The following is a 26,025-nucleotide window of genomic DNA, read 5'->3' on the forward strand; positions in this document are numbered from 1 at the left end:
ATATTAATGTGTCTTCATTTCGCTAGGGTTGCTGGGTCATGGTAAATTATGTTTAAATTATTTTTAGGAAACTGCTAAACTATTTGCCAAAGTAACCACATCATTTTTTGTTTCCACCAGCTTTGTATGCGGGTTCTTATTTCTCCACATCCTAACAGATATTTGTTATTGTCCGTCTATTTTTGTTTGTTGTTTATTTCACAGGCCTGGAGGTCAAACCAAAGGCTTTATGCATACTAGGCAAGCACTCTGCTGCTGAGCTGCATACTAGCCCATCTCTGATTTCAGCCATCCTTGTGGTTAGGAAATAGTATTTTATGGTAGTTTTGGTTTGTGTTTACTCGATGACTAGCTGTTAAATGTTTTCATGAGCTTGCTAGACCTTTATAGATCTACTTTGGTAAAATATTTATTTCAATCTTTTATCCATTTTTACATTTTATGTTGCTTTTATGTTATTTTTCTTGTTATAAAAGTCCTTGTTTTAATTAAGTGTTTTTAAATGTTTATTTATTAATACAGAAGTCAAAGGACACATTATGGGAGTTAATTCTCTGCTTCTTCTATGTGGGTCTTAGGGATTAAACTCAGGTCATCAGATTTAATGGCACATGCCTTTACCCACTGAGCCATCTCACAGGTTCTTGTTATGAATTAAATCTTGATGATGAGCTAAAATTTATCCTGCAGGGATCAAGAAACAACATAGCAGAAATTGGAAAATAACAAAAATTATTGGATGGTATTTTTTGAACATTTAGTTCATGCTGGACATTTTTCTAACTATATGACCTACTATTAATTCATTTCATCTTTATGACAACTCTATTTTAGATGCAATTTTTAATCCTTTGCTTTAAAGTTGAGGATGTTTGTTCAAAGTCATTCAGCAAGTACTGTAGCTGAAAAGTTTGAAGATGAATGATCTAGTCCTAAAATGACAAGTACCCTGTGGTGATGAGAGAGAATGTGAGAAATACCATGTTATAACCTAGGCTTTTGTTGGGAGTTTCATAGATAATTATAATTATTATAAGTGGAGAACTATAGAATGTATTTAGATATGACAGTAATATACATGTTTAGATATGCAGTAATATCCTGCAGAGGCAGGATAGAATAATTGTTCCTTAGTTTTATTTTTAATTTTGTAATTTGAATTAAGAATTTTTGAGCTACTAACATTTAATCCAGGTTTAGATGAGAATTATTTGGATTTCCAGCTTTACTGCTATGATAAAATAGAACTTTTCTGAATAATTCCATATCCTTTGTAAAATTTAAAAAAAAACAACAGCACTGTTTTTTTTCCTGGTGAGATAGCATATTTGTAGAATCCCAGCACTTGGGAAGTTGAGATAGGATTGTGAGTTTGAGTTCAGCCTTGGCTACCCAGGGAAACCCTTGTCTCAAAACAAAAAAACAAAAAGAGAACTTTTGGGAGACCTAGAGAGATGGCACAGCAATTAAAACACTTGCTGCTCTTGCAGAGGTTCAGTTCCCAGGACCCATGGCTGACAATCAACAGTGACTCCAGTTCCAGAGAATCCAGCGCCTTCTTCTGGCCTCTGTGAACACTACATACATGTGGTGCACAGGCATATATGCAAGCAAACACCATATACAGAAAATAAAAATATATCTTTGTTAAAAAGAGAACCTTTTCACATATATAACCCATTTCAGATTGCACCATACATAGCACTCCTGCATAAATCCAGAATATCTACTTGAAACATATCATTGCAGTATTATTATTAAGGCTTAGAGTTAGCTGTTCCTTCTTTTTTTTTTCCTAAAGATTATTTCTGTTTATGTATACTGCCCATGGGAGTATGTGTGTGTAGGTACCCAAGGAGACCAGAAGAGAATGTTGAATTCCCTTCATCAGGATTTGAAGGCAGTTGTCAGCTTCTCCATGTGCATGTTGGGAATGAAACTCTGGTCTTCTTGAAGGGCAGCCATGTTTTTAACTACCTAGACATCTTTCTAGCCATTGAACCTTGTTATTTGGCATATCTTTTATATCATACTGATGAAACCTGTTTCAAGTTAATATATTATTATGACTTATGTTTTAGATACTGTAGTGAAAGGAACTTACCAAACTGAATTTTATGTACCATGTGTTCATGTTTGTGGCTATTGTGTGTGTTTTCTAGTACACCTGTGCATGCATTTACATGTGTGCCTGTAACTGATTTGAACTCAAATCCTAATCTTTATAAGGCAGGCACTTTACCCACTGAGCTATCTCCCCAGCCACTAAAATGAACTTTTATAGCCATATTCATTACTACCATAAACTGAGGAATTGTAGTGTTAATTACATGTGATTACAAATGTCACCAGCCAATGTCAAGTTGTTTAGTGTAGTAACTTGTTTGCTTATTCATAGTCAATTCTGAAAGAAGGCTTTGTCTATATTTCCGTATAGTTTTTTTTTTATTCTAAAGTAGTCTTTATATCCTCATGTTATCATTTCTTAGATGATACCTATAAAATCAGAAGTCCTTCTAAAGTTAGATGGGTTCACACAAACCAATAATCCCAAACCACGGAAGGCAGGAGGATCACCATAAGTTAAAGACTGGCCTAATCTACGTAACAAGTTTCAGGTCGGCCAGGTCTACATAGTGAGACCCTGTTTTGATAGATAAATAAAAAAGAAAAACATCCTAAAGTATGTAAAATATACCTTTCTTTGCTGAAATTAGTTTTTAATGTATAATTATTTGGGAGGATATGAAATGTGTACTAACACACACACATACACACACACACACACACACACACACACACACACCAATAAAGCCTAGTCTGTGAAGAATTGACAGGTACATTTATTTGGATCTGTGTTAGAGAGCCATCCAGCTGTCATGTGAGTCATTGAGCATTAGATATTCATAGAGCAGTTGTACAGTAGAGACATAATAGATTCGTTCCCAAAACCAACTGTTTGATTTCTATGTATTTAACTTTGCTGACTCAGCTTTCTTGTACCTGAAATGACTACCTTACTAGGCATGAAAAGAAGCAATGTGACTTGGTGTCTGGCACATAGTAATAAATACTGGCCATCTTTTCTTTTTGTTATTTTCACATAAGAGGAGTCTAATTTTCCTTTTTTGTTTTAAGTTTTGTTCCTAATTGCCATAGGAAATACCAGACTATCAAAGATAGAAGAGATGACAAGGATGATGAAACCCTGAGGTACTCACCTTCTTTATGGGACTGATAACTATCAATCCCTTGAGACTTCTTTTACTCTGTTCCAAAAAATAGATCTCACTGCCCTGTTCTTTAGCATTTCAATAAGCCCAAAAGGTGTGTGGAATAAGTAATGGTCAATCCAAGCAACATGACTCCTCCCTATATTTCACTTAGCTTCTGGGGATCAAGAATAGTTCAAGAATAGCCTGGGCAACACCGGGAGACCTGTTTCGGACAGCTCACAGTCTGTGTTCTGAACCAGGATTTTCGATTTCCAACCCTACGTACATCTCAATGTGTCTTCCTCCCGTTACCAGAACTAGTAATGACTGTCCTTCAGAATGTTGCCACACATCTTTGAAAAAGCACAGGTCAACATCCATAAAACGTAGATAAGTATGTATACAGGCAGAAAAAAAATGAGGACTGTTTCTCCCTCCAATTTCCGGACGGAAAAGAGAAGAGTCTTTCATCTGTATTTTCCTTGAACTATGAATAACAAGATTTTAGGATATAATAGTAGCAAAACTCTGACATTAAATTTCTGTTGTATCATATTTTACTATAATTCTAGCCAGTATTTCTGATATTTATTTTCATTTTCCACAGGTTAAGTAAATACCCACTTACTTTAGGATTTTACACATTTAAATTTTACTTATGCATCTATTTAAAAATTAGTAAAAAATTACCTTAATCTATGGAGCCAGAGAGATGGCCCAGCATTTAAGAGCATTGACTGCTATTGCATGGGACCCAGGTTCAATTCCCAGTACTCAGACAGTAGCTCATAGCCACCTGTAACTCCTATTCCAGGGGATCTGATACTTTCTTCTGGCCTCCACACAGATCAGACACACAATTCAAACAGGCAGACATTTAAGGCAAAACATTCATACAATAAAAGTAAATAATGATACAAAATTTTAAAATAAGTAAATAAATTTTTTTAAAAAACAAGAGCTTTGATAATTTTCTGATAACTGCCCTAATGTATATAAAAGGCAAATATATTGTTGGGGAAATGTACCTGAAATTTTTAAAATTTATCTTTATGTGTATGTATCTGTGTGTGTGTGTGTGTGTGTGTGTGTGTGTGTGTGTGTGTGTGTGTGTGTGTGTGTGTATCTGGAAACCAAACTCCAGACCTCCTCAAGAGCAGTTTGTACTCTTAAATACTATGCCTTCTCTCCAGCACTACCTGAGGATTATTTTTGTTTGTTTTGTTTTGTTGTTTGAGATAGGTTTCTCTGTGTGGCCCTGACTGTCCTGGAACTTGCTCTGTAGACCAAACTGGCCTTGAAGTCAGATCCACCTACCTCTGCCTCCTAAGTGTTGGGATTAAAGGCGTACTGCACTACTGCCCAGATGAGGATTCTTAACGTGAGGGATGGCTCTTTCCTCTGGTGGAAATTTTGTTGCATTTAGCAGTTTCTCATAAGTGAGGAAGATAGTCATAAGAGAATTTGTGGGAAGTCCTCCTGTTAAGTAAATAGATACCATCCTCTTAGGTATATGAGGGCACAGTGTCCCAACAATGAAAGGCTGACTTTCAGAGGACAGGTATTTTCTGGAATTTTCAGTGTTGCTAATCAAGTGTTTAAAGAGGAAGGAGTTCATCCCCAGTAGCCTCCAAAGCTACTAATCTCTGTGTAGCTGCCTCATATTGACTTTCTGTGACATGAGACCTTGCTTCCCACAGTAGTAGGGCATGTCTTATATTCTCAGTGCTGATTGAAGAAAGACCCTCTGGTCCAACTACGAATTGGTAGAGTTGCGGTGGAGATAACAGTGCTTCTCTCTCTGTTCTCTCTTGTGTTGCAGAGTCGACAATTAGAATCAGAAACTGGTACCACAGAGGAACACAGTCTAAATAAGGAGGCTCGAAAATGGGCCACACGTGTGGCACGTGAGCACAAAACTATTGTTCATCAGCAGCGGGTAAGTATGGTACTGCACCCTGACTGTGTGCAGCTGAAATCAGATTTTAGCTAGATGTAAGGGGTTGGATTTTATTTTTATTTGTGCACCTGCTTATTAAGTGTGCAAGGTAGTTGGTTTGATCACCAATACAGCAAAACTGAACAAACAAACAGCATATACAAATTCCACTGTTATGTTTTCATCTCAAATAAATACTCGAGTGCATTCAAGGAGTCATACTCAGGTTCTTTGTGTAGTTCTATTTGCAGTGTTGAGAAGTTTGAAAATCCTAGTAGCAGTGCTCTAAGTGTAAGTGTTTACCATTAAACTGTTGGGCATGTGCTTTAAGGAGAGTGAGGTCAGTCTCTGCAGACATGACAAGGTTTGGTACAAGCACTGAGGAATTGCATTGTGGCAATGCAATCCTGTAATCTTAGAACTAGAGAGAGAGAAACTAGAAGATCAGAACTCCAGGCTAGTCACCTAGTGAATTTGAGAATAATGTGAACTTCATAAGACCCTGTTTTAACAACACAAATATACTACATCTATCAATTTAAAAAAAAAAAATCAAAGTGACTCTGTGCCCCCTGGGGTTGTAGATTGCTTTATACAGCATGTCCACATTGTCAACTCTACTCACCTGTGAGTTACTTCATCACCATCTGTTAGCAGATGAGCTGTCACAGTGTCACAGTGCTAGTGTTCAAGTAACCCCAAATTTCACTTAATTGTGGCCTTATCATGCAAGCCATACTGAGGAGGCGCCAGCTTATGAGCCATAGAAGGGCAGGTCAACTCTGGTGCCATATGCAGTACTGTAGGTCACATTGGAAACCATAGTAAATACAAGGTTCCGTACTGCTGTGGTTTAGGGTACCCACTGAAGTCTTGAAATGTGTTGTTTTTGAGATCCAGTTGCATTGTTATTGCATGATTTTGTAAGTTGTTTCCATCAGGGGAAGCTAAGCCAGGGACTCTGTTTTACAACTTTCAGTTTATAAATTAGTTAAATAAAAAGTAAAAGTTTAAAAATGAGTCATGGCTTTAGCCACTGAACCCTTTGGAATTACCTAAATGCTCAAGGAAAGAACACAAGAACAAAAACAGTCATCTTTATTTTCTTTGATAGGTTCTAAATGATCTGGAATGTCATGGAGTTGCTGTATCAGAACAAAGTCGAGCAGAGCTGGAACAGAAAATAGATGAAGCTAGAGAAAATATCCGTAAAGCAGAGGTAAGGACAGCTGCCTGTTATAGCATGTCACTCAGTTCTAGGCACGGTGTCACAGTTTAACATGCATCTTTGAAATTGAGTTTCTACATGGGAATTTTAAGTTGAAGACAACGAACCATCTGTGTCCACATAGTCATAAGACCTTTTTAGGGTTGTAGCTATGAAACTTCTCCTACCCGACCCCCTCCAAAAAAAAAGTTCCCATTATGTTACTCTTCTGTAGAAGGGGGAAGTTGAAATGAGAAGCAATGAATTAGCAGTTTACATAGGGTAAGCTTGGGCAACTGGATAAGATTAGAGTCAAGGTAGCAGTAAGAAAATATGGTTATGGAAAGGAGATAAACTGTGATTGGAGCCAATTCATTGAGAACTTGTACACACATGTTGAAAACAAATGAAGCAAGAATAAAAATAAAATAAAATAAAATAAAAGAACCAGATTATGTTCTTGTTAAGGAGGCATAAAGTAAAGGCTGTTGAACAGGGTGGGCCCCACAGAACCAGAGGAGCTCTGTCAGCACAGAGGTGGAACGTAGTGGAGTAGTAGCCAGTAAGTGGTATATGATGAGTCACAGTGAGAGAAGCAGCACAGATGTGTGTCATGAGACCCACCAGGCCAGATCTGAACCTAAGGATGAAGATAGGAAGGAAGCAGACCTGAGTTTGAGATTAGGAAATGTTTTCTTTCTGGTGGCCAAGCATATACCCTATGGAATATCATATAGCATTGTAAGTAGAGAAGAGTCTAGGTGAGGGCTGGCTCAGTCAAGTGCTTGCCATGCAAGCCTGAGAACCTGAGCTTGATCTCTAGCACCCATCTAATACCAGCACTGGGGAGGTAGGGACAAGTAGATCCCTGAGCTTCTAGGTTCAGTGAGAAGCCTTTTCTTTCTTTCTTTTTTTTTTTTCCGAGACAGGGTTTCTCTATGTAGTTTTGGTGCCTGTCCTGGATATCGCTCTGTAGACCAGGCTGGCCTTGAACTCACAGAGATCTGCCTTGCTCTGCCTCCCAAGTGCTGGGATTAAAGGCATGCGCCACCACTGCCCAACCAAGAGGCCTTTTTAAAAAAATAATGGTAATAATGCATATGTGTGTTGTGGTGCTTGCCTTTAACCCAGTACTCGGGAGGCAGAGGGAGGCAGATATCTATGAGTTCAAGGCCAGCCTGGTCTTCATACTGAGTTCCAGACCAGCTAGGACTACAGAGTGAAACCTTGCCTCAAAATAATAACAACAACAATAATAATGTGAAGCTAAATCAAGGAAGATACCCAACATTGACCTCTGACCTCCATGTGTATACCCCATATAATGAATGCACACACACGAACACATACATACATAATATAACACACAGATTCTGAAACAACATCTTTAGGGCATCTGAATAAGGAATTCTTGTACTAGTTGAGGGTTCATCTAAACTAGTGACTTTTTTTATATTCTTTTAAAGGTTTTCAGAAAACGGTTCAGTAGTTGGGTAATAGAGAGGTAGTGTAAGTAAGCACAGGGATGTAAGCAGTTTTTGAGCACTGTCCCATGGAGGTGCTCTGAGTTAGAACAGACATGCCATTTGTTCTTGTACCCTCCTCTACGTTATTCCTGGCACAGTCTGAACCTCAAGCTTCCACAGAGAGGAGAGCAATGTGTGCAATGAATAACCTTTTTCCTCTCTAAACCCAGAGTCCCAAGGAAACCTCTACAAGGTGTTGGCCAAATACTGTTGGCAGGCAGTTGCTGAGCGGTAAACACTGGCTTGTGGTGAAAGAGTTGTCCTTGTTCCTGTCCACACTGGATGAAAACATTAGTGAAACAGGAATGGCTATTTTAAGACAAGTCTAAAACTTTTCTGAAGGGATGTCTTTATATTTTCCATTTCCAGACTCCACCATGGTGTCACTGTCTAGTATCCTAACTCCACCAGGCTGCTCCACTTCACCCTTAGTGTAGCAGTAATAGGTCACACAGTCTTCATTTAGATTGAATGACCTACTATCCCTTTCAGTATGCCAAACTCGCTATTTGTTAGTTTAAAACTAAAAATATGAAGTGAGAGTTTTACAACAGAATGTCTTACCTCTCCTGACACAGGCAGTTAAATCTATAATCTCAAAGATAATTTTCTTACTAAAAATATAGAACCATGATATCAGAGCCATTATCTTAGTTTTAAATATCTGTGAAATTGTCTTCAAATGAGCTCTCACTTAGTTTCTACTTATTGGATAGTCAAAAATAGCCATGCTAAAATTAGTTAGCAGATATGAGGACATATTTTATTAGGGCAACAATTGAAGGATTGTCCTATTGAAGTTTTTGGATAGACTAGATCACTGAACTCTTCAGAGAAACTGACTAATCAATCTAATGTTTTTCCTTTTCCTAACTCGTATTGTTATTTGCATTGTTTTGTTGTTGTTGTTTATTATAAATACTTTTCCAAAAGAGAAAAACACTGATTAAAATTTTATCATATTCTTCATGCTTTCTTTGTAATTCCTACCAACATGATTGGTTCCCTCCCTTGTTAATCAATCTGCTTTGTCTAGTCTCTTTTCTCTGTGGTTCCATGCCATTTTTATTGCTAATTAGAATAAGAGCTGTTGTATACTCTGTAATAGATGAAAGAAACTTTTTCAGTGAGAAGAAACTAAAAGTTTAAATACAGAAAATAAGGATTGTGTAGTGATTGATTAATTCTTAAGTGGCTGGTTAATTTGAGGCAAAGTCATATTGATTAATTCAGCTATTTAATGAGTGCTTCCTATGTGCCAGATGCTTATAAAAAGATTAACATCTCACAATAAGCCATTATTACATTGTTATGATTTCTACAATTCTCACAAGAATATTTACATTAGCCATGGTATTCTCATCAGCTTCTAATTAAAAATTACAATGAACTGGGCATAGTGTTGCACGCCTTTAAGCCCAGCACTGGAGAGGCAGAGGCAAGCGGATTATCTGTGAGTTCCAGCCTGGTCTACAGAGTTAAGTTCTAGGACAGCCAGTGCTACACTGAGAAACCTTGTCTCACAAACAACAACAACAATAAAAAAAATTAGAATGAGACAATTGTTTAAATAATACATTAGTAATCATATTTTTATCCTGTTTTTTTTAAGTATTTAAATTTTTTGTAATGCCTTTTGTCACCCACATACACACATTAATTATCTGATATATAATTGCAAATTAATAATTGAGTGTTATAGCATTAAGATATTAAATGTAATTTCCTATTAATATATACATTAAATATATATAATATACAGATATTTGTAAAAGAAAATGAGAAAGGAATTAAAACACCTCACTACAAAAATGAAAACCAACTTTGGGCTAGAGAGATGTCTCAGCAGTTAATAGTACTTACTGCTCTTGCAGAGGACCCAGGTTGCTTCCCACCACCCTCATGAGGGCACACAGTCACCTATAGCTCTGATACCAGGGAATCTGTTGCCCTCCTCTGGCCTCCAGAGGCTCCTGCATGCATATGGTGGATATAAGCTCACAAAGACAAACAACTCTCTCTCACACACAATTATATAGTAAGTAAACCTTTAAAAATAAAAACTAAACTCCAAAGAAGACAGTACTTCAGGAAGGGAGGAATAAAAAGCTATCAGCATATACAAAACAAATGCAAGCTGACAGAAGTAATCCTTCTGTATTATTAATGACTTTAAATATAAGTGTATTAAATTCTCTAACTAAAAGATAAATCAGCAGAATGGATTTTTTAAAAATGATACAGGGACTAGAATCAAGAGCACTTGCTGCTGTTGCAGAAGACCTGGATTGGGTTCACAGCACCTACATGGTAGCTTACAACTCTCTGTAACTCCACATCCAGGGAATCCAATGCCCTCTTCTGACATCCGTGAGGACTAGGCATACATATGGTGCACATATATACATCCAGGCAAAACATTTATACACATAAAATTTAAATAAAATATTTTGAAAATATGACTCAACCATATGTTGTCTATTGGAAAAACACTTTAAATCTAAAGACAAAAATAGATGGAAGAAGATATTCCATGCAAATAATAACCAGAGGATGACAGTCACAAGTACTGCATGGTTGTACCCAAAACAGTTGAATTCACGGAGACAGAAAGTCAAATTATAGTTATCAGGACTGTGGAAGGGGAATGGGAAACTGTTATTTGGTGCATAGAATTTTAGGTTTTTTTAAAAATATTTTTAAATGTTTATTTATGTATATGAGTATGTTTTTTTCTACATGTACATCTATATACTAGAAGAAGGCATCGGCTCCCATTATAGAAAGTTGTGAGCTGCCATGTGGGTGCTAGGAGTTGAACTCAAGACCTCTGGAAGAGCAGCCAGTGCTCTGAACCACTGAGCCACCTCTCCAGACCTTAGTTTAGTTGTATCTGACGCAAGCAATCAGGAAGTAGATGGTGTAATTGTTGCACAACAGTGTTAAATATACACTAAACTGTATATTTAAAATAGTATACGTATATACATATATGCATGTAATAATAATGAAAAAGGCGCTGTGGCTGATGTAATTATAATTAATGAAGAAAGATGCTGTGGCTGTTAAAGAGAGCAAGGAGGAATCTATGGGAGGAATTGGAGAAAGAAAGGTGTGGAGAGAAATGTTGTAATTATAGTATAATCTCAAGAATAGGAGAAAAATAGTTATCATAGAAAATTTTATTCTATATACCATAATAAAATATGTCTGTAATCCTTGCAGTTGGAAAAGGCATTAGGATCAGAAGTTCAAGGCTGCAATTTTGAGGCTAGTTGGGCTATGTGAGACCCTGTGTCAGTCAATCAATAAATAAATCTTACTATAAACTAGACTACTTAATGTTGAGGAAATAAAATACACTTGTTTCTCTGCATTAGTGGTCAAATGACATACATTTATAATTTCCATAAGTGTGTGTGTGTGTGTGTGTGTGTGTGTGTGTGTGTGTGCGCGTGCGCTCATTTTTGTCATTTTGAGTACTTTCCTATGGTTTAGGAACAAAGGCCAGAAAATAGACAATTACTCTCCATCTTGAATTTGGCTCAGAACAACTCTTTATTCTCAAGATCTAGTGTTTCCGGCAGCTTCATCATGATTTAATTTAAAATCAAAAGGACTGTTTATTAATAGTCACTAGTGGCAGCCAAGTCAAAAACAAAGCTCTTGAAGCTTACGCTGGAAAATGTTAATTTTACTAAAAAGAAATATTATTAAGCATTATTATTTAAAAGAAATACTTTATGTCAGTGTTATTGAATGGCAGTCTTTCAAGATTAACTTCACCTAAAGTTCTAAGGAAAAGTATCTCCTTGGAAGAGCAGTATAAGTGCTTTTGTGTAGAATTCATTCAGAGATGATGACTAAACATGTGTTAGGAGAATAGCTTTGAATGTCTGTGTCCAGTGCTAAAGCAGGCTCAGTTATGTCCTAAAAGTAAAGAGCTAAACAGCTAGGTGTTTAACGCCTTCCACATTATGACTAGATCTACACAGAGTGCTTTAGGAATAGAGGGAAGGGTATGATGTGCTGCCCAAGAAAGGAGAATCATTAGAACAGCCTTCACAGAAGGGATGTTTTAACTGACCCTCAGAAGATAAGCAGCCATCCTAAAGCATGTAAGGACTGGTGTCAACCAAGCAGGTGGGATTGTGATGTATTGGAGGAGTGTGTAATGATGTGTACCATAGGAGGCCATGGGAAGACAGAAAAGAATAGTTCAGAGTGCAAAGTCCAGAGTTGGAGCTGGAGAGATGGCTCAGTGGCTGAGAGTACTTACTTTGCTTACAGAGGACCCGGGTTCAATCTCAGCATCCACATGTTATCTCACAACCATCTGTATCTAGTTCCAGGGATCTAATGCTTTCTTTTAACTTCTTCAGGCTCCTGCACTCATGTGGTGTACATACGTATACTAAGTAAATAAATGTGTTTTGTTTTCTTTTAAGAATAAAACAGTCCTAGTCCAAAGTCATAGCATTTTAAAACAAGGGATAACATGATTAGAATTTGTTTAGAAGACTACTGAAGATGCTGGATTTCTAAATGTTCTAAGCCCTATTCTTGGAGCATTCTCATCTCTTCCTAGTCATGGTCTGTTTTATGTGTCGTCAGTTCTGTGGTCTTGCAGTGCAAAATGCAGCAGGTGTGACTGAGTGATAGAGCACATGCATCACATGCACAAGGAGGAGGCCCAGATTCCTATTGTTGTGTTCATGTTCTCTCTCTGTACTGTAGGTGAAAAATTAGTATACAACAGTTGCTGGTAAATATCAAGTTGTTAATAAGTTGGAATAATTTAATCAGTGTGAAGGGAAATTGCTTTGGTCTTCAACCTTATTTGTTTCATGTTTTTTTTTTTTTGTTTTGTTTTTAAGATAATTAAATTGAAAGCTGAAGCCCGGCTAGAGCTACTAAAGCAGATTGGGGTTTCTGTGGACACGTGGCTGAAGAGCGCCATGAACCAAGTGATGGAGGAACTAGAAAATGAGCGGTGGGCCCGCCCTCCAGCTGTGACCAGCAATGGCACTCTACATTCGGTATGGTTTCTTTTCTTGGATTTCATGGACTGTTATTTGCTCTATAGCCAAACTTGGTGAAAATTAAAAAAAAAAAAATATTAGGAGGTTGTTTCTGTCACTTCATTTAAACTTAATATAGGTAAAAGAAGAGGGAGGAAAAAAACAAGTGTATTAGTGTTTTGTTTTTTAATACAGTAAAGAATACTTTGCCAACAATTGGGCTGTTGGTGTCTGAACACCAAACCCATTATTCCAGTTATAAGGTAAATAGCATTTTAACTGAAAGTAGTAGAAGAGAAAACCTAGTGTTTCTGAACTTCTCAGAGGTCTAGTGACATGACGTGAACATTGGGAGAGTTGTAAAATGTCCTTTTAAAATGTAGGGTCAGAGGTAGAGAAATATGTTAGTAAAGTGCTTATCATGCAAGTATGGGGACGTGAGTTCAAGCTCCAGAACTTAGGTAACATAGCCAGACTTGGTGTCACATGTTTGTGATTCCTGTGCTGGGAAGATAGAGACTGACAGATCCTGGGGCTCCCTGGCCAGCCAGTGGAGCTAGCCTAATGGTAAGTTCCTAGCCAACAAGAGACCCGGTCTCAAAAAACATGGTGGGTGGTGCCTAAGAAATAATATCCAGGGCTGACCTCTGGCCTCCACATGCATGTGAATACGAATGTATACTCACACATAAAACACATACAAGGCTCTGGCCGGAGAGATGGCTCAGAGGTTGAGAGCACTTACTGTGTTTCCAGAGGACCCAGGTTCAATTTCTAGCACCCACATTAGGCAGCTCACACCTGTCTGTAACTCCAAGATCTGACATCCTCACACAGACATACATGCAGGCAAAACACCAATGCACATAAAATAAAAATAAATTAAAAAACAGAAAACACACAGACACATACAAGGCTCGTCTAACACAGGTTCAGTTTAAAGGTGAATTCAGTTACCAGGGCAGAGCTAGAACCCAGTGCAAGTAGGGTTTGACAGGTAATAACCAGCACACAGCTTGTTTTCTTCATAGAACTTACAGTGTCTGTTTCTCTTTTTTGTTTTCTTTTATTGTCTGTCATCCTCTCTGGAATATAATGGCCATGTCTTCTGGCTCTGCTGCACACAGCAAAGTACCATGGTACAGTAGATACATAGTGTTTGTTGAAGGAAGACCTGAGGGGATGAATGGAAGGATGCAGTAGTGGTAAATAAAAGGCTAACTCTGTTCATGGTGCCTCTAATATTTGTGCCCTGCAGATGTTAGGTAACCTTGTTACATAAACTGGTCAGTTTTAAAAAACATTCCTAGAAGTTTTGTCACATTTTCCACATAACATTCTGATTTCCTAATGGGAATACATTTATATACTTAAAAAGACTATATGGGGGGTTATGGTATAAGAAAAAAACAATCTATTGAAAGTTTATTTTATTCCATTACTAGTGGTAAGCTGGCTTGTGGGGTTGGAAATCATGCACATCATATACTTGACTTTGAGGTTAGAAGAGCTTGTCCGATGCCATGAACATCTTCCTATTACATCTTTAAATTTCTCATCTACCTCAGGTGGTTCTGTTCTACAGTTTATGGTAACATCAGGTTTGAGGCACAAACTTCTTTGTGCTCTGTAGCAGCCCTGCTTTCAATCAGTCAAAATGACTATGCTTGAGTCAGCACCTTTTGAGGATGAATTACGTTGAGCAGGCATATATCCATCCTCACCTTTGGCTTTCTTCCTAGGCATATTAGAGGTGAATGGGACTTGGTCTTTCTTCAGTGTTTAGCTGCTGGGAGAACCAGCAGACCTTTATAGATCTTAATGGTATTTGACAGTATGTGACTAGGTCTGTCCGTGGCAAACTTCAGGTCATTTATGGCAAATTCATCAGCACACCTTGCAAAAAAAAAAATCACTCCTTTCTGGATTTCTTAGGGAATGTTAGGTTAACCAACTCTTATGATCTCCTCTAACCCTAGAATTTTTTATTCTGTGACAGACTATCAGAAAACCTCAGTACTAGTTCCAGAAGAGTTTGCCCATAAAGAAATGTCATCTGAAGTAGGCCTTGATGGACTTTAATAAGAGCTAAATAGAAGCTGTGCTTATGAGTCTGAAGGAAGCGAATAAATGAAATGTGCATAGGGGCTTCTAGACATCAGCTCATCAGGAAGTGTCAGCCCCTTGGAAAGCAGTACTTTGCAATCTTGTCCCACCTTTCCTACCCTCTAGCCAGTCTTACAGAACCTGTATTCCCCTTTTCAGCTTAAGAGGTTATATTTTATGGAAGATCTATCAGCTGTATTACTAAAGGAAACCTTAAGTCATAAAATAGCTTAAATACTTTTTCTTAAGTAACACTGAAATGATTCAGAGAATTTTGTACCCCTTCAAACTGACAGCTAGCTGGCTGAGGAACATGAGGCTGAAATACACATTCTGGCCACCAAATATTTTCTTCCATTATAGATGCCAACAAAAGCATTAGTCATCTGGGGAACATGATGACTATCATAGACATTAACAGTATAGCTAAAGAGTGTCTCATGGAAGGTAAATGTTATTAAACTACATAATTTGTCTTAGAGAACCATACTTAGATGATAACTCTTCCTCCTGTCTCATGCTGTTATATAGAATATAGGATTAGGAGGAAGAAAGAAAAGAATCCCAGAATGTGGTGACGCATTTAAAAGAGCTGCAGGGCGTGGTGGTGCGCATCTTTGATCCCAGCACTCAGGTGACAGTTGCAGATGGATCTCCTGAGTTCAGGGCTGACCTTCAGCCTGGACTACATAGGCAGGACATCCAGGACTACATAATCAGACCCAGTTTGAGAGAGGGAGTAGGGGGACAGAGAGATACTTAGTTGTTGAGTAACTAGAGCCTACCCGAGAATGGATTACTGCCAGTGACATCATGAACCACTGAATCACTCATCCTTCCCTTCTCTTGTTGTCTTGCCTTCTCTCATTTAAACCCATAACTCAGTTTAGATCCTCGCCCTTAAAATTACATAAACAAATAATAAAGAAGACTAATTTTGCATAATTTTTTCAGTCTAATGTTCCTTGTCACTGGATAATCTTCGTAATCCTCCTTTTAGACTCTCTATGGTCATTCTATGTAATATTTGCATATATACAATTGTTCATTCATAATAAATATGGCTTTTACATACATGGATTTAACCAACACAAATATGAAATGTTTGGTTTTTAATTGCATTAGTACTGAAAATTGAGACTTTGATCAGTATACCTTAAGCATGTATACAATATAGCAACTATTTCTATAGCATTTACAGTCTGTTAGATGTGCATAGGTAATATTTAATACTACACCATTTTATGTAAGGGACCTGATCTCATCCATGGAATTGGTTTCCACAAGGGATCCTCGATAGACTCCTCATTGGATACTAAGAAACAACTAAATTTCTTTTTTCAATTTTAGGGTAGTTTTCTGTAATACAGATTCCCAAAGCGTGAGATTTTTATTCTTTCTAGTCTCCCTTTTTCCTAGATTTTCTGGTTATAACTGACACTGTCTGCATGACTTCCCTCAACAGTTACACTAGGCGATCTGACAGTCTGCTTTGCTGTGCAGCCTCCCTAAGGATCTGACATTTGCAGAATTGCAGAGAAATAAATCCTGACTCCAGTCATCTTGAAGACTGTGCTGAATAATGTGGTTGAAAGGCAAGGAGACTGATATGCTTAACCTTTACTCTCCAGCTGCCTAATAGTCCTTGCAGTCAAATAGAATTTATTTTTAAAATATGAAAAACCTGTTTGTGGGCTTGAGCTAATCCCAATTAAAAGAAAGAATGGATTTCTATAATGAAACCAATAGAAATTGTTAAAAAGAATATCCTTGCAAAAAAGCTTCAATTGCTTTCATATTTATAGTACCTTCAAAGGGATGGCAGTCTTTTTTATATTGAAACTAGTAAGTTCCATGCTCTAAAAAGCCCAAGCTTCTGGTGAAATTGACATTTCAAATTCTGGTAAGATCAGTTTAGTTTACTGCTTTCAGCCAGCCCTTCTCATGAGACCCTTTGCTGAGTGTTGACTCTATCTAAGTAATATCTACATTGAGAGAACTTGTCTCACTTGCCATTAGCCAAGACCAAAAAGGGAGTGGGACTGAAAATCCCGCTGAGAGAAGTATATCCAGTATTATTACAATTTGTTGACTTGCATCATAGCTGTAATACACTATTAATCCCACTAATAGGCATATATACAGAGGAAAGTACCTGTCACCAAGCTTGGTGACCTCAGTGATACCTGGGACCCATATGGTAGAAGGAGAAAACTGACTTCTGAAATTGCCCTCTGACCACTATATGCACACATACACAACACACACCCAAAAAAATATGGTAATTTTAAAACATTGAACTCCTAGAGGTAGAATTGAATAGTGTTTCCCTGAGGCTTGGATGGTTAGGAAGCAAGGGTGATGAGCATTGGTCAAAGGATACGTAACTGTAATAAGATCAGAAGACTGAAACTCAAGAGATCTGTTGTGCCACAAAATCACTATAGTAGAGAGCTTGGGAGATGGCTCGGTGGTTAAAAGCACATAGTGCTCTTCCTGAGGACCTGAGTTCAATTTCCAGCATGCACAGCCTGTAACCCCAGCTCTGGAGGAATCTGACACCTCTGACCTCTGGGTACTTGCATTCATGTGCATATATCCCCTACACATACATACACAAAATTAAAATAATATAAATCTCTTTTTAAAAATCCCTATAGTTACCAGTGGTGATGTGTTTACTGTATTTTTCCCAATGCTGGGAGAAATACTGCCAATGTTTGTTATCATAGTCTTGAAAAAAAATAGTAAGAAAAGCAGATGCTATGTGATCTCATCACAGAAATGTGTGGTTAAATAAAGTGTGCATGTGCATCTGAAATCACTTGAATGTCCAACAAAAAAGAAGATGAACTAGATAGGTTGGTACACATAATCTCAGCTACTTGAGAGGTTAAGGGAGAAGGGATTTGAGGCTAGCCTGAGCAGCCAAAACAAAATAAATAAATAAAAAAGGTAGTGATATTTCCTTTAAGTAATGGAATAATATGTAAATGTTACCAATATTATTGTTAACAATATTTATTTTATGTGTAATGAAAGTTTTTAGGAAATTACTAATTCACATTTGTAAAACCTTAATTTGGGAGGAGTTTTTTTGGTTTTTGGTTTTTTGACACGGGGTTTCTCTGTGTAGCCCTGAATGTCCTGGAACTCACTGTGTAGACTAGGCTAGCCTCAAACTCAGAGATCTACCTGCCTCTACTTCTCAAGTGTTGGAATTAAAGGCATGTGCCACTACTGCCCAGCTAAAACTCAATGTTTTATCCATTTTGACTTCAATGGAATACAAAAATTAGTTTCTTCTTTTTAAAAGTATGCTGGAGATGTAGCTAGGTTGTTAGAGCACTTGCCTAACATGCATGAACTCCTGGGTTCAATCCCCAGTACCACCTAAACCAAATGTGGTGGCATATACCTATAATCCTAGTACTTAGGAAATAGAGGCAAGAGAATCAAAAGTTCTAGGTCATTCTCAGCTACATAGTGAATTTGTGACCAACCTGGGCTACATGAGAGCCTTTCTCAAAAATAATTAAAATAGCAATAATACTACTAAAGTTCTGTGACAGTTTCTTACCCATAGTCATGTCAAAAAATATTCATCTCATCCTCAAGATAAGCACTTTCCCCCCATTTTATCATCTAAGCTTAAATTACCACTAAAAGCAAGGAGTGGGGCTCGAGTGTTAGTTATGTCAGGTGTATTTGTACATTATCTGCATGAGAACAGTTAGTTAATATGTTACTCTGAGTGTGTTTACAGATGAACTGATAGGCTTGGGAGACTCAGTATCTCCTTAAAGTCTGAGTGAGAAGAGGTAACATTTGAACCCAGAGGTGTCTGCCTCTACAGCCCTCAGACCTCATGCCCTTACTCTATGGGGTTTCTCTGTGTTCGTCTAATCTGTCATTTTAATACTGTGTAGGTCTTTTATTTTTTAAGTATCATTGGGTGTTTTATTTCCAGTGCTATTAGTGGTTGTGTTAAATCTTTGTGTACTGTGTGACCAGTTGACATATAGCTTAATATTTCAGCAGCTTTATTGAAGGTTGAAAAACATACATTCAATTGCACATGTTTAATGTATACATTCTGATATGTTTTGACATATGTGGGCACTAGTAAAAGAATTGCAGTTATGACAATAAGCATATTTATTATTCTCTCAAACTTTCCTCATTCTCTTTTGTAATTTCATTCATTTTCTATTCCTCAGTTAACCACAGATCTACTTCCTGGCACTTTGGGTTAGTTTGTATTCTGGATTTATATAAAGAGAATCATATCTACTCTTTTGCATGGAACTTTCAAAGCTCAGTGTGATGATATTGAGGATCACACGTTATTACTGTGTGTTAACAGTTCATTTGTTTTCATTACTGAGCAATATTGCATTGTATAGCTGTAGATGCCTACTATCCTTCTACTCGTTGTGGACATTTGGTTGTTCTGGGCTATTTTTTATTATTATTACTTATCATAATTTTATAAGTCTTGAATTTGGGTAGGATAAATACTACCAACATATGCTTTTGATTAGGATATATAATGGGTATATATTTAATGTTTTAAGAAACATCCTGGTGACATGGGTCTATGATTCAGCTACTTGCAGGCTGAGGCAGAAAGATCACAAGTTCAAGATCTAGACTACTGAGTGAGTTCAAGGCCAGCCTGGGCAACTTACTGAAACCCTATCTCAAAATTAAAAATTTAAAAAGTGCTGGGAAGAGGCTGACTTTCTGAGACAGGATCTCCATTTATAGCTCAGACTGGCCTAGAACTCACTATGTAAACCAGGCTGACCTTGAATGTTCTACCTTCCTCTCTTGGGTTTGCTGATGCTGACACTATGTCCAGCCAGAGGCTGTTCTCCTTTTAATAGACTTTGATAATTTAGCTTGTGTTTTGTTGTTACTGTAAAAAAAAAAAATGGTTCTATCCAAATTACTGAAGGTCCTGGTATGAAGTTGTTTATGATGTGATATCTGCTCATCTGGAGCATCTGTAGGTGTGCCAGTCACCACTCTGTTTCTGTTGGTTTTGTCTCCTGGTTTTGTGGTCATTTGTTTCTAATAGAGGTCCATCAGATAGATGGCTCTCTGCCATGAGCAAACTTTGGGTTTCATTTGTTGTTGTTGTTTCCTGTTTTAGTAATTTCTGCTTAGATTTTAATTATTTCCTTCTGTTTAATTTGGATTTAATTTTTTCTTTTATGACTTTTTCAGGTAGAGGCTGGGATATTGATTTTAGACATTTTCCCCTTTGTTGTGGAGGCATTTGGTAAACATTCCTTCTACATATTACTTTAGGTTCTTTGCATGGTTCTGCTAATGTGTTATCATTCAGTTCAAGATACTTTCTGACTGGCTTTTCAGTGTCTTCACTGAGTGGTAACTTACTTAGAAGTATGTTGTTGAGTTTCCAAATTTTGGGGAAGCTTTCCATATACATTTCTGCCTTTGATTTCTAATTTAGTTACACTGTAGATCAGTAACATACTTCAGTTCTTTGAAATTTACTGAGACTTCTTTTGTGACCTAGTATGTGATATATAAGAGTGTGCATTCTGCTGCTGTTGGGTACTGTGTTCTACAAATGCAGTTACATCGAGTTGGTGGCATTGCCCATGTGTTCCATACTCTTACTGATGCTCTGTGAGCCCCACCTGATGTGCTATGCCTTAGGGGAAACAGGAGTCATTTCCAAACCTGTGTGAGCTCTAGAGATAATTTTCTCTGATCCTTCTAGGTGGTTCTATTCTAGCCTCAGCTACTTTATTCATACTCATATACTAAGCACTTCTCAGCTGAAGACTTGAGGCCTCTGCAAATTTCCTCTGCAAGGATCTCTTTCTGCTCTCCTTGTTACTTCGGTCTGAACTCTAGCCGCCTTGGCCTTCATGAACTCCCAGTTCCACTCCTCAGTTCACAGGGCACACCGTCCTCAGCCTGGAAACTTTTTCTGACAGTAAGTTGAGCAAATTGTTTCCATTCCCCAGACACCACTGTCTTGTTGCTTGGTGGCCTGTGTCTTGAAAACTTTCATATATTTTGACCATATTTTTTTATGTTATTACATTTATTTACTGGGAGTGGGGCATGCCATGTTTATCAAGTAGAGGTCAAAGGACAACTTGCAAGAGTCATTGGTTTACTCCTCCACCATGAGGTCAGGGATTGAATTGAGTTGAAGCTTGGTGGCAACACCCTTACCCGTGGAGCTGTCTTCCAGACCCATGGCCAGTTTGTTTCAATCTGGTTCCTAGTATTCCATCTTGCTTTGAAACAGACATTTATATTTTATTACTTAGGCAGTTTTTAGAGTAAGGTTCTCTGCTTTGTCGTCACTTCTCTGTCCAAGTAGAGTTCAGAGGTTCTGGTCACTTTCTGCTAGTAGCTGCTTCCCCCTGTATTAGGTGTCAGCAAATTCCTCATCTCATTCTCTGTGCCTCTTAAAACCAGCAAAAGATAATGACTTACTAAGTGCCTCTCATTTGCCAAGTGAGTGTTAAAGGTTTAAAATGTATTGCCTCCTTTAATCCTTATGATAGCCCTGTGGAAAGAAAAATAGTCTTCATTAGCAACATGAGGTCACTGAAGTTTAGAAACCAAATGAGTTGCCCAGAGTCACACACAGCAAGTGCGCAATATAGTCAGTATTCACATCCAACCTGTCAGACCGAGGCTCATTGCTTCCCTCCCTATGAGCACCACAGAGCTGAAGGTGCTGAGTGCCAAGAGACAGCCACTACAAAAACTAATTCCCACAGGGTTCTTCTCACTGCCCTTGCAGAAAGAGTAAGCATTTTACAATTAAGGAAGGAAACATGTAAGTATGGCTAAGAAGAAAGAAAGAAGGGTTGAGAGTGTAGTCCATAAGATAAGAGACAAAGGAAGACTGAGATTTTAGAAATGCTGGGTCAAGAAAACACAAGAACAATGAAGAGGATGGAGGGAGGAAGGAAGAAATTAGTCTTAGATGTTGTGCTTTAGAAAGCTGCTAGAGCCAAGCAAAGCATCTGACAGTGGCTCCTGTTGTCACTAAAGCCTTCTAGTCCTTTCTGTGAGAATAAAATGTGAACTAAAAACAGAGGATGCAAAAGGAATATTTAGTATCAGCCCATGCTGGCAAGATAAAGTGCTCTGGACTGATTCCCAGTACCAAAGCACATTACATGTTAACATTCTGTATATATTTTTGGAAACTTGTTCTAACCCCATTTTTATAAATGTCTGAGTATTTTGTGTAATACACTAAAATGTCTGTAACTTTTCCTAGAGTGTGAAAGCAAGTTCTTCTGAATATATAAAATATGTTTAAGAGGCTAGAGAGATGGCCCAGTGGTTAAGAATGTTTGTCCTGCTCTTGCAGAGGACCTAGTTCCAAGCACCACAACAGGTGGCTAGCAACCACCTGTAACTCAGGCTTCAGGGGATCTGATGTCTCTGTCCTCTGTCTGGTACACACATAAACACACACACACACACACACACACACACACACACACACACACACACACACACACTTAAAAATAAAATCTTAAAAAAAAAAAAAAGAAGGGGGGAAAGCTCTGATTGGCCATGGTAGCCCTTACCTGTAATCTGAGTAGTCAAAAGGAAGAAGCAAAGAAGTCCAAGTTTGAGACAAGCCTGAGATACATAAATTTCAGGCCAGTCTGGGATACATATTGAGACTCTGTATCAAGTAAACAACCAAATGAAAATGGTAAAACTCCGTACCTAGTAAACAATAACTCCTATGAGCTACCTTCAATCCCAACAAATGTTGTGTAACTTTATCTCTGTGACTTTGACTACTCTGCATACTTCTTAGAAATAGAGGTGATGTTTATCCTTTTGTGGATGGCTTATTTCACTTAGCGTAATTTCTTCAAGTACATCCCTAGAGTATTGTGTGTCAGCCAGCATTCCTTCTTTTTTAAGACTGAGTAATATTCCATTATATGTGTGTACTGTGTTTCATTTCCCTATTCTTCTGTCAGTGGAACTTTGACAGTTGTAATATTGCTCCTGTGAACATCAGTTTGCAAACATCTGTTCAAGTCTGTGCTTTCAGTTCTTTTAGGTATATACCCAGGGAAATTTCTGAATTATATGTAATTCTATGTTTAATTTATTAAGGAAACATTATATTTTTTTTCCACAGCAGCTGGGTCATTTATAGTCCCACTACAGGGTTTCAGCTTTGTTACATCCTCAGCATGCTCTTTTCTCTTTCTTGATGATAAAGACCCAAATGAATGGAAAGTAGTATCTCATTGTGGTGGGTTTTCCTGTTTTTTACTGTTTTATGTTTGTTTGGGGATTGTGTTTTGTTGGTTGGTTGGTTGGTTGGTTGGTTGGTTGGTTAGTTGTTACAGGGGTTCATGTAGCCTAAACTGGCCTACACTCATTATATAGCCAAGGATAATCCTGCCTTTGCCTCCCAAGTGCTGAGAATATAGGCATGTGCTACCATGTGTCATTCTGTAGCCTAGACTGGTGTCACACTCAAAGCAGTCCTCCTGACTCAGCCTCTTGAATGCTGATATTACAGACATGATACATAACACCTGGCTTCACTGTAGGGGTTAATGGGTTGGTTGCTTTGTTTGTTTTGAGACAGGGTCACTTGTAGCTCATGCTGGCCTCAAACTTGCTGTGTGACCTTGAATTTCTGATCCTCTTGATTCTGCCTCCTGAGTGTTGAAATTACAAGCATGCATCACCACCACACCTGGTTTATGGAGTGCAGAGGATAGAACATGACAAGTACTCTTATAAACTGAGCTGCATCTCTGGCCCCTTCTGATAGTGTCTTTCAGTAACAGAGCACCTTATCATAGTTAATTCTGCTATTGGTCATGGCTTGAACCCTGTTTTGGGCACTATATTTTCTAAAAACAATGTGTGACTTTGCATTTCTACCTACCATAGTTAGAGACTGTTTCTCCACATCATTCCTACCTGTTAACATGTAGGAATCTTTGTTTCCTCATGTTAGAATTTAAAATGTTAAGAGGACTTTGTTAGCTAGTATTTAATAGCAAAAAGTGAAGGGATACTGATAAAAATTACTTCTTAAATACTTGAAAAAGTTTGTTTGTGACAGGGTCTCATTTAGTCCAGAACCCACCATCTGTTCTAGCCTCCACTTCCCCGATGCTTGAATTATACATGTGTACCACTGAGATGCTTTACTTTATTTCTTGTTTGTACATGCATGTGTGTATATATGTGTGTGCACACACAAATGTACCGTGGTGTGCATGTGGAATACAGAGGACAATCCTTGGGAATTGGTTCTTTCCTTCCACCATGGGATTTGCTGATGAAACTCAGGTCATCAAGGTTTGCATGGCAAGTACTTCTACAAAACCAGCAGCTTCCCAGCCTGACATTTTACTTTTGTGTATGTGTGTAACTCCAAGTGGCCTGAAACTGTAGATTTTAAACATTCTCTGCTCTTTATAATATGGAAAATGCAATTGAGGACAGTCATTTCTGTGTGGTTGAATTGATGAATTAATATTTTGAAACAATCAGATTTCAAGTGATTTTGTTCCTGTTTTCTACCATTTTCATGAAATAAACAAAGTAGCCAATGGCTTCTAATTTTTCCTAGCTTAATGCAGATGCTGAAAGAGAAGAAGGAGAAGAGTTTGAAGACAACATGGATGTTTTTGATGACAGCAGCTCCAGCCCTTCTGGCACCTTAAGGAATTACCCACTTACCTGCAAAGTTGTTTATTCCTATAAGGTTTGTATCCCCCATATATTGGTGATAGTAAATTGTGGCAACTCTGAGAATTCATGAGACTCTCTGCTCACACTATGCTGGCTAGCGTAAAGCTGCCATCTGTTGATAGCAATAGGACGTGGTAATGAAATGTTGAGACTCTGCCCTTGACTTTTCTGCTTAAAACCCTGTCTCTAGCCCAGTGGTGTTGGCACGTGCCTTTAATCCTAGTACTCAGAGGCAGAAGCAGGCAGATCTCTGTTCAAAGACAGACAGGCCTACACAGAGAAACCCTGTCTCAAAACCACTGTCTCTGTTGCTCTTGAACTACCCAAATGTACTTGGTCTCTGTGAGACCCAGTGTTTTGGGGGTTTTGTTTGTCTTCGGTTTGTTTGTTTTCCTGTATGGCAGGAATGGTATCTACTTTGAAGACTGAGTAACACTTCCATAATACAAAGCACTGAGCACAGTCTTATAAACTCTCAGTGGCTAGAGTTCATGCCCCAGCTTGGCATAGACCTTCCCTTAGGACTCTCCCACCCCCACCAGATTGAGACCAGAAGAAAAATGTCTTACAAAGTGGTTGTAGGAAAAAACCCAGAACAGTAGCCAGTGGCTGCAGTTCAGACTCCAGGGGCACTCAACTCCTTCCCCCGAACATCTTTATACTGCTCACTCCTTCTGCCTAGAACTCCATTTCCTCACGTCTCAGTTCCCTACTTCTCTTCCTTTGAGCCCAGCTCAAAAAGCACCTTCCTTGCAGGAGAGGGCTCAGCAGTTAGAAGCTCTTGTTGCCCTTTCAAAGGACATAAATTCAGTTCCCAGCATCCATGTAGAGCAATTCACAAGTACCTGTTAGTCCAACTCCAGGCCTCTGGCCTCCAAGGGCAACTATACTTACACCATACACATAATTAAAATAAAATGAATCTTTTTAAAAATCTCTTTCCTTTAAGAAAAAAACAAACAAAACTGGGTGGTGGCGCACGGCTTTAATCCTAGCACTTGGGAGGCAGAGGCAAGTGTATCTCTGTGAGTTTGAGGCCAGCCTGGTCTTACAGAGCGAGATCCAGGATAGGCACCAAAACTACACAGAGAGACCCTGCCTCGAAAACAAACAAACAACAAAAACAAAAAAGAAAGAAAGAAAGAAAAAGTACCTACTCAGGTCATCCTTAACAGCCTACTCTGACCTGTTGTCCTCTTTTATTTACTCTGAACAGTCATGCATTGCTTAACAGTGGGACTGCATTCTGAAGAATGCA

At 38.2% G+C, this 26,025-nt stretch overlaps 1 protein-coding gene across 3 annotated transcripts in view; it reads left to right on the forward strand.

The window, feature by feature from the left end:
- The window catches only part of Fchsd2 (FCH and double SH3 domains 2), a 246,047-nt gene that overhangs the window by 207,648 nt on the left and 12,374 nt on the right, over positions 1-26,025 (forward strand). For all 3 annotated transcript variants that reach the window (XM_076548355.1, XM_006982124.4, XM_016000690.3), the window contains 4 exons: positions 5,038-5,154; positions 6,269-6,373; positions 12,765-12,926; positions 24,646-24,780. In XM_076548355.1, coding sequence (XP_076404470.1) covers positions 5,038-5,154; positions 6,269-6,373; positions 12,765-12,926; positions 24,646-24,780 — 519 coding nt within the window. The remainder of the gene's footprint in view (positions 1-5,037; positions 5,155-6,268; positions 6,374-12,764; positions 12,927-24,645; positions 24,781-26,025) is intronic.

This window comes from Peromyscus maniculatus, chromosome 1 (assembly GCF_049852395.1).
Source record: "Peromyscus maniculatus bairdii isolate BWxNUB_F1_BW_parent chromosome 1, HU_Pman_BW_mat_3.1, whole genome shotgun sequence".
NCBI classification, from domain to species: Eukaryota; Metazoa; Chordata; class Mammalia; order Rodentia; family Cricetidae; genus Peromyscus; species Peromyscus maniculatus.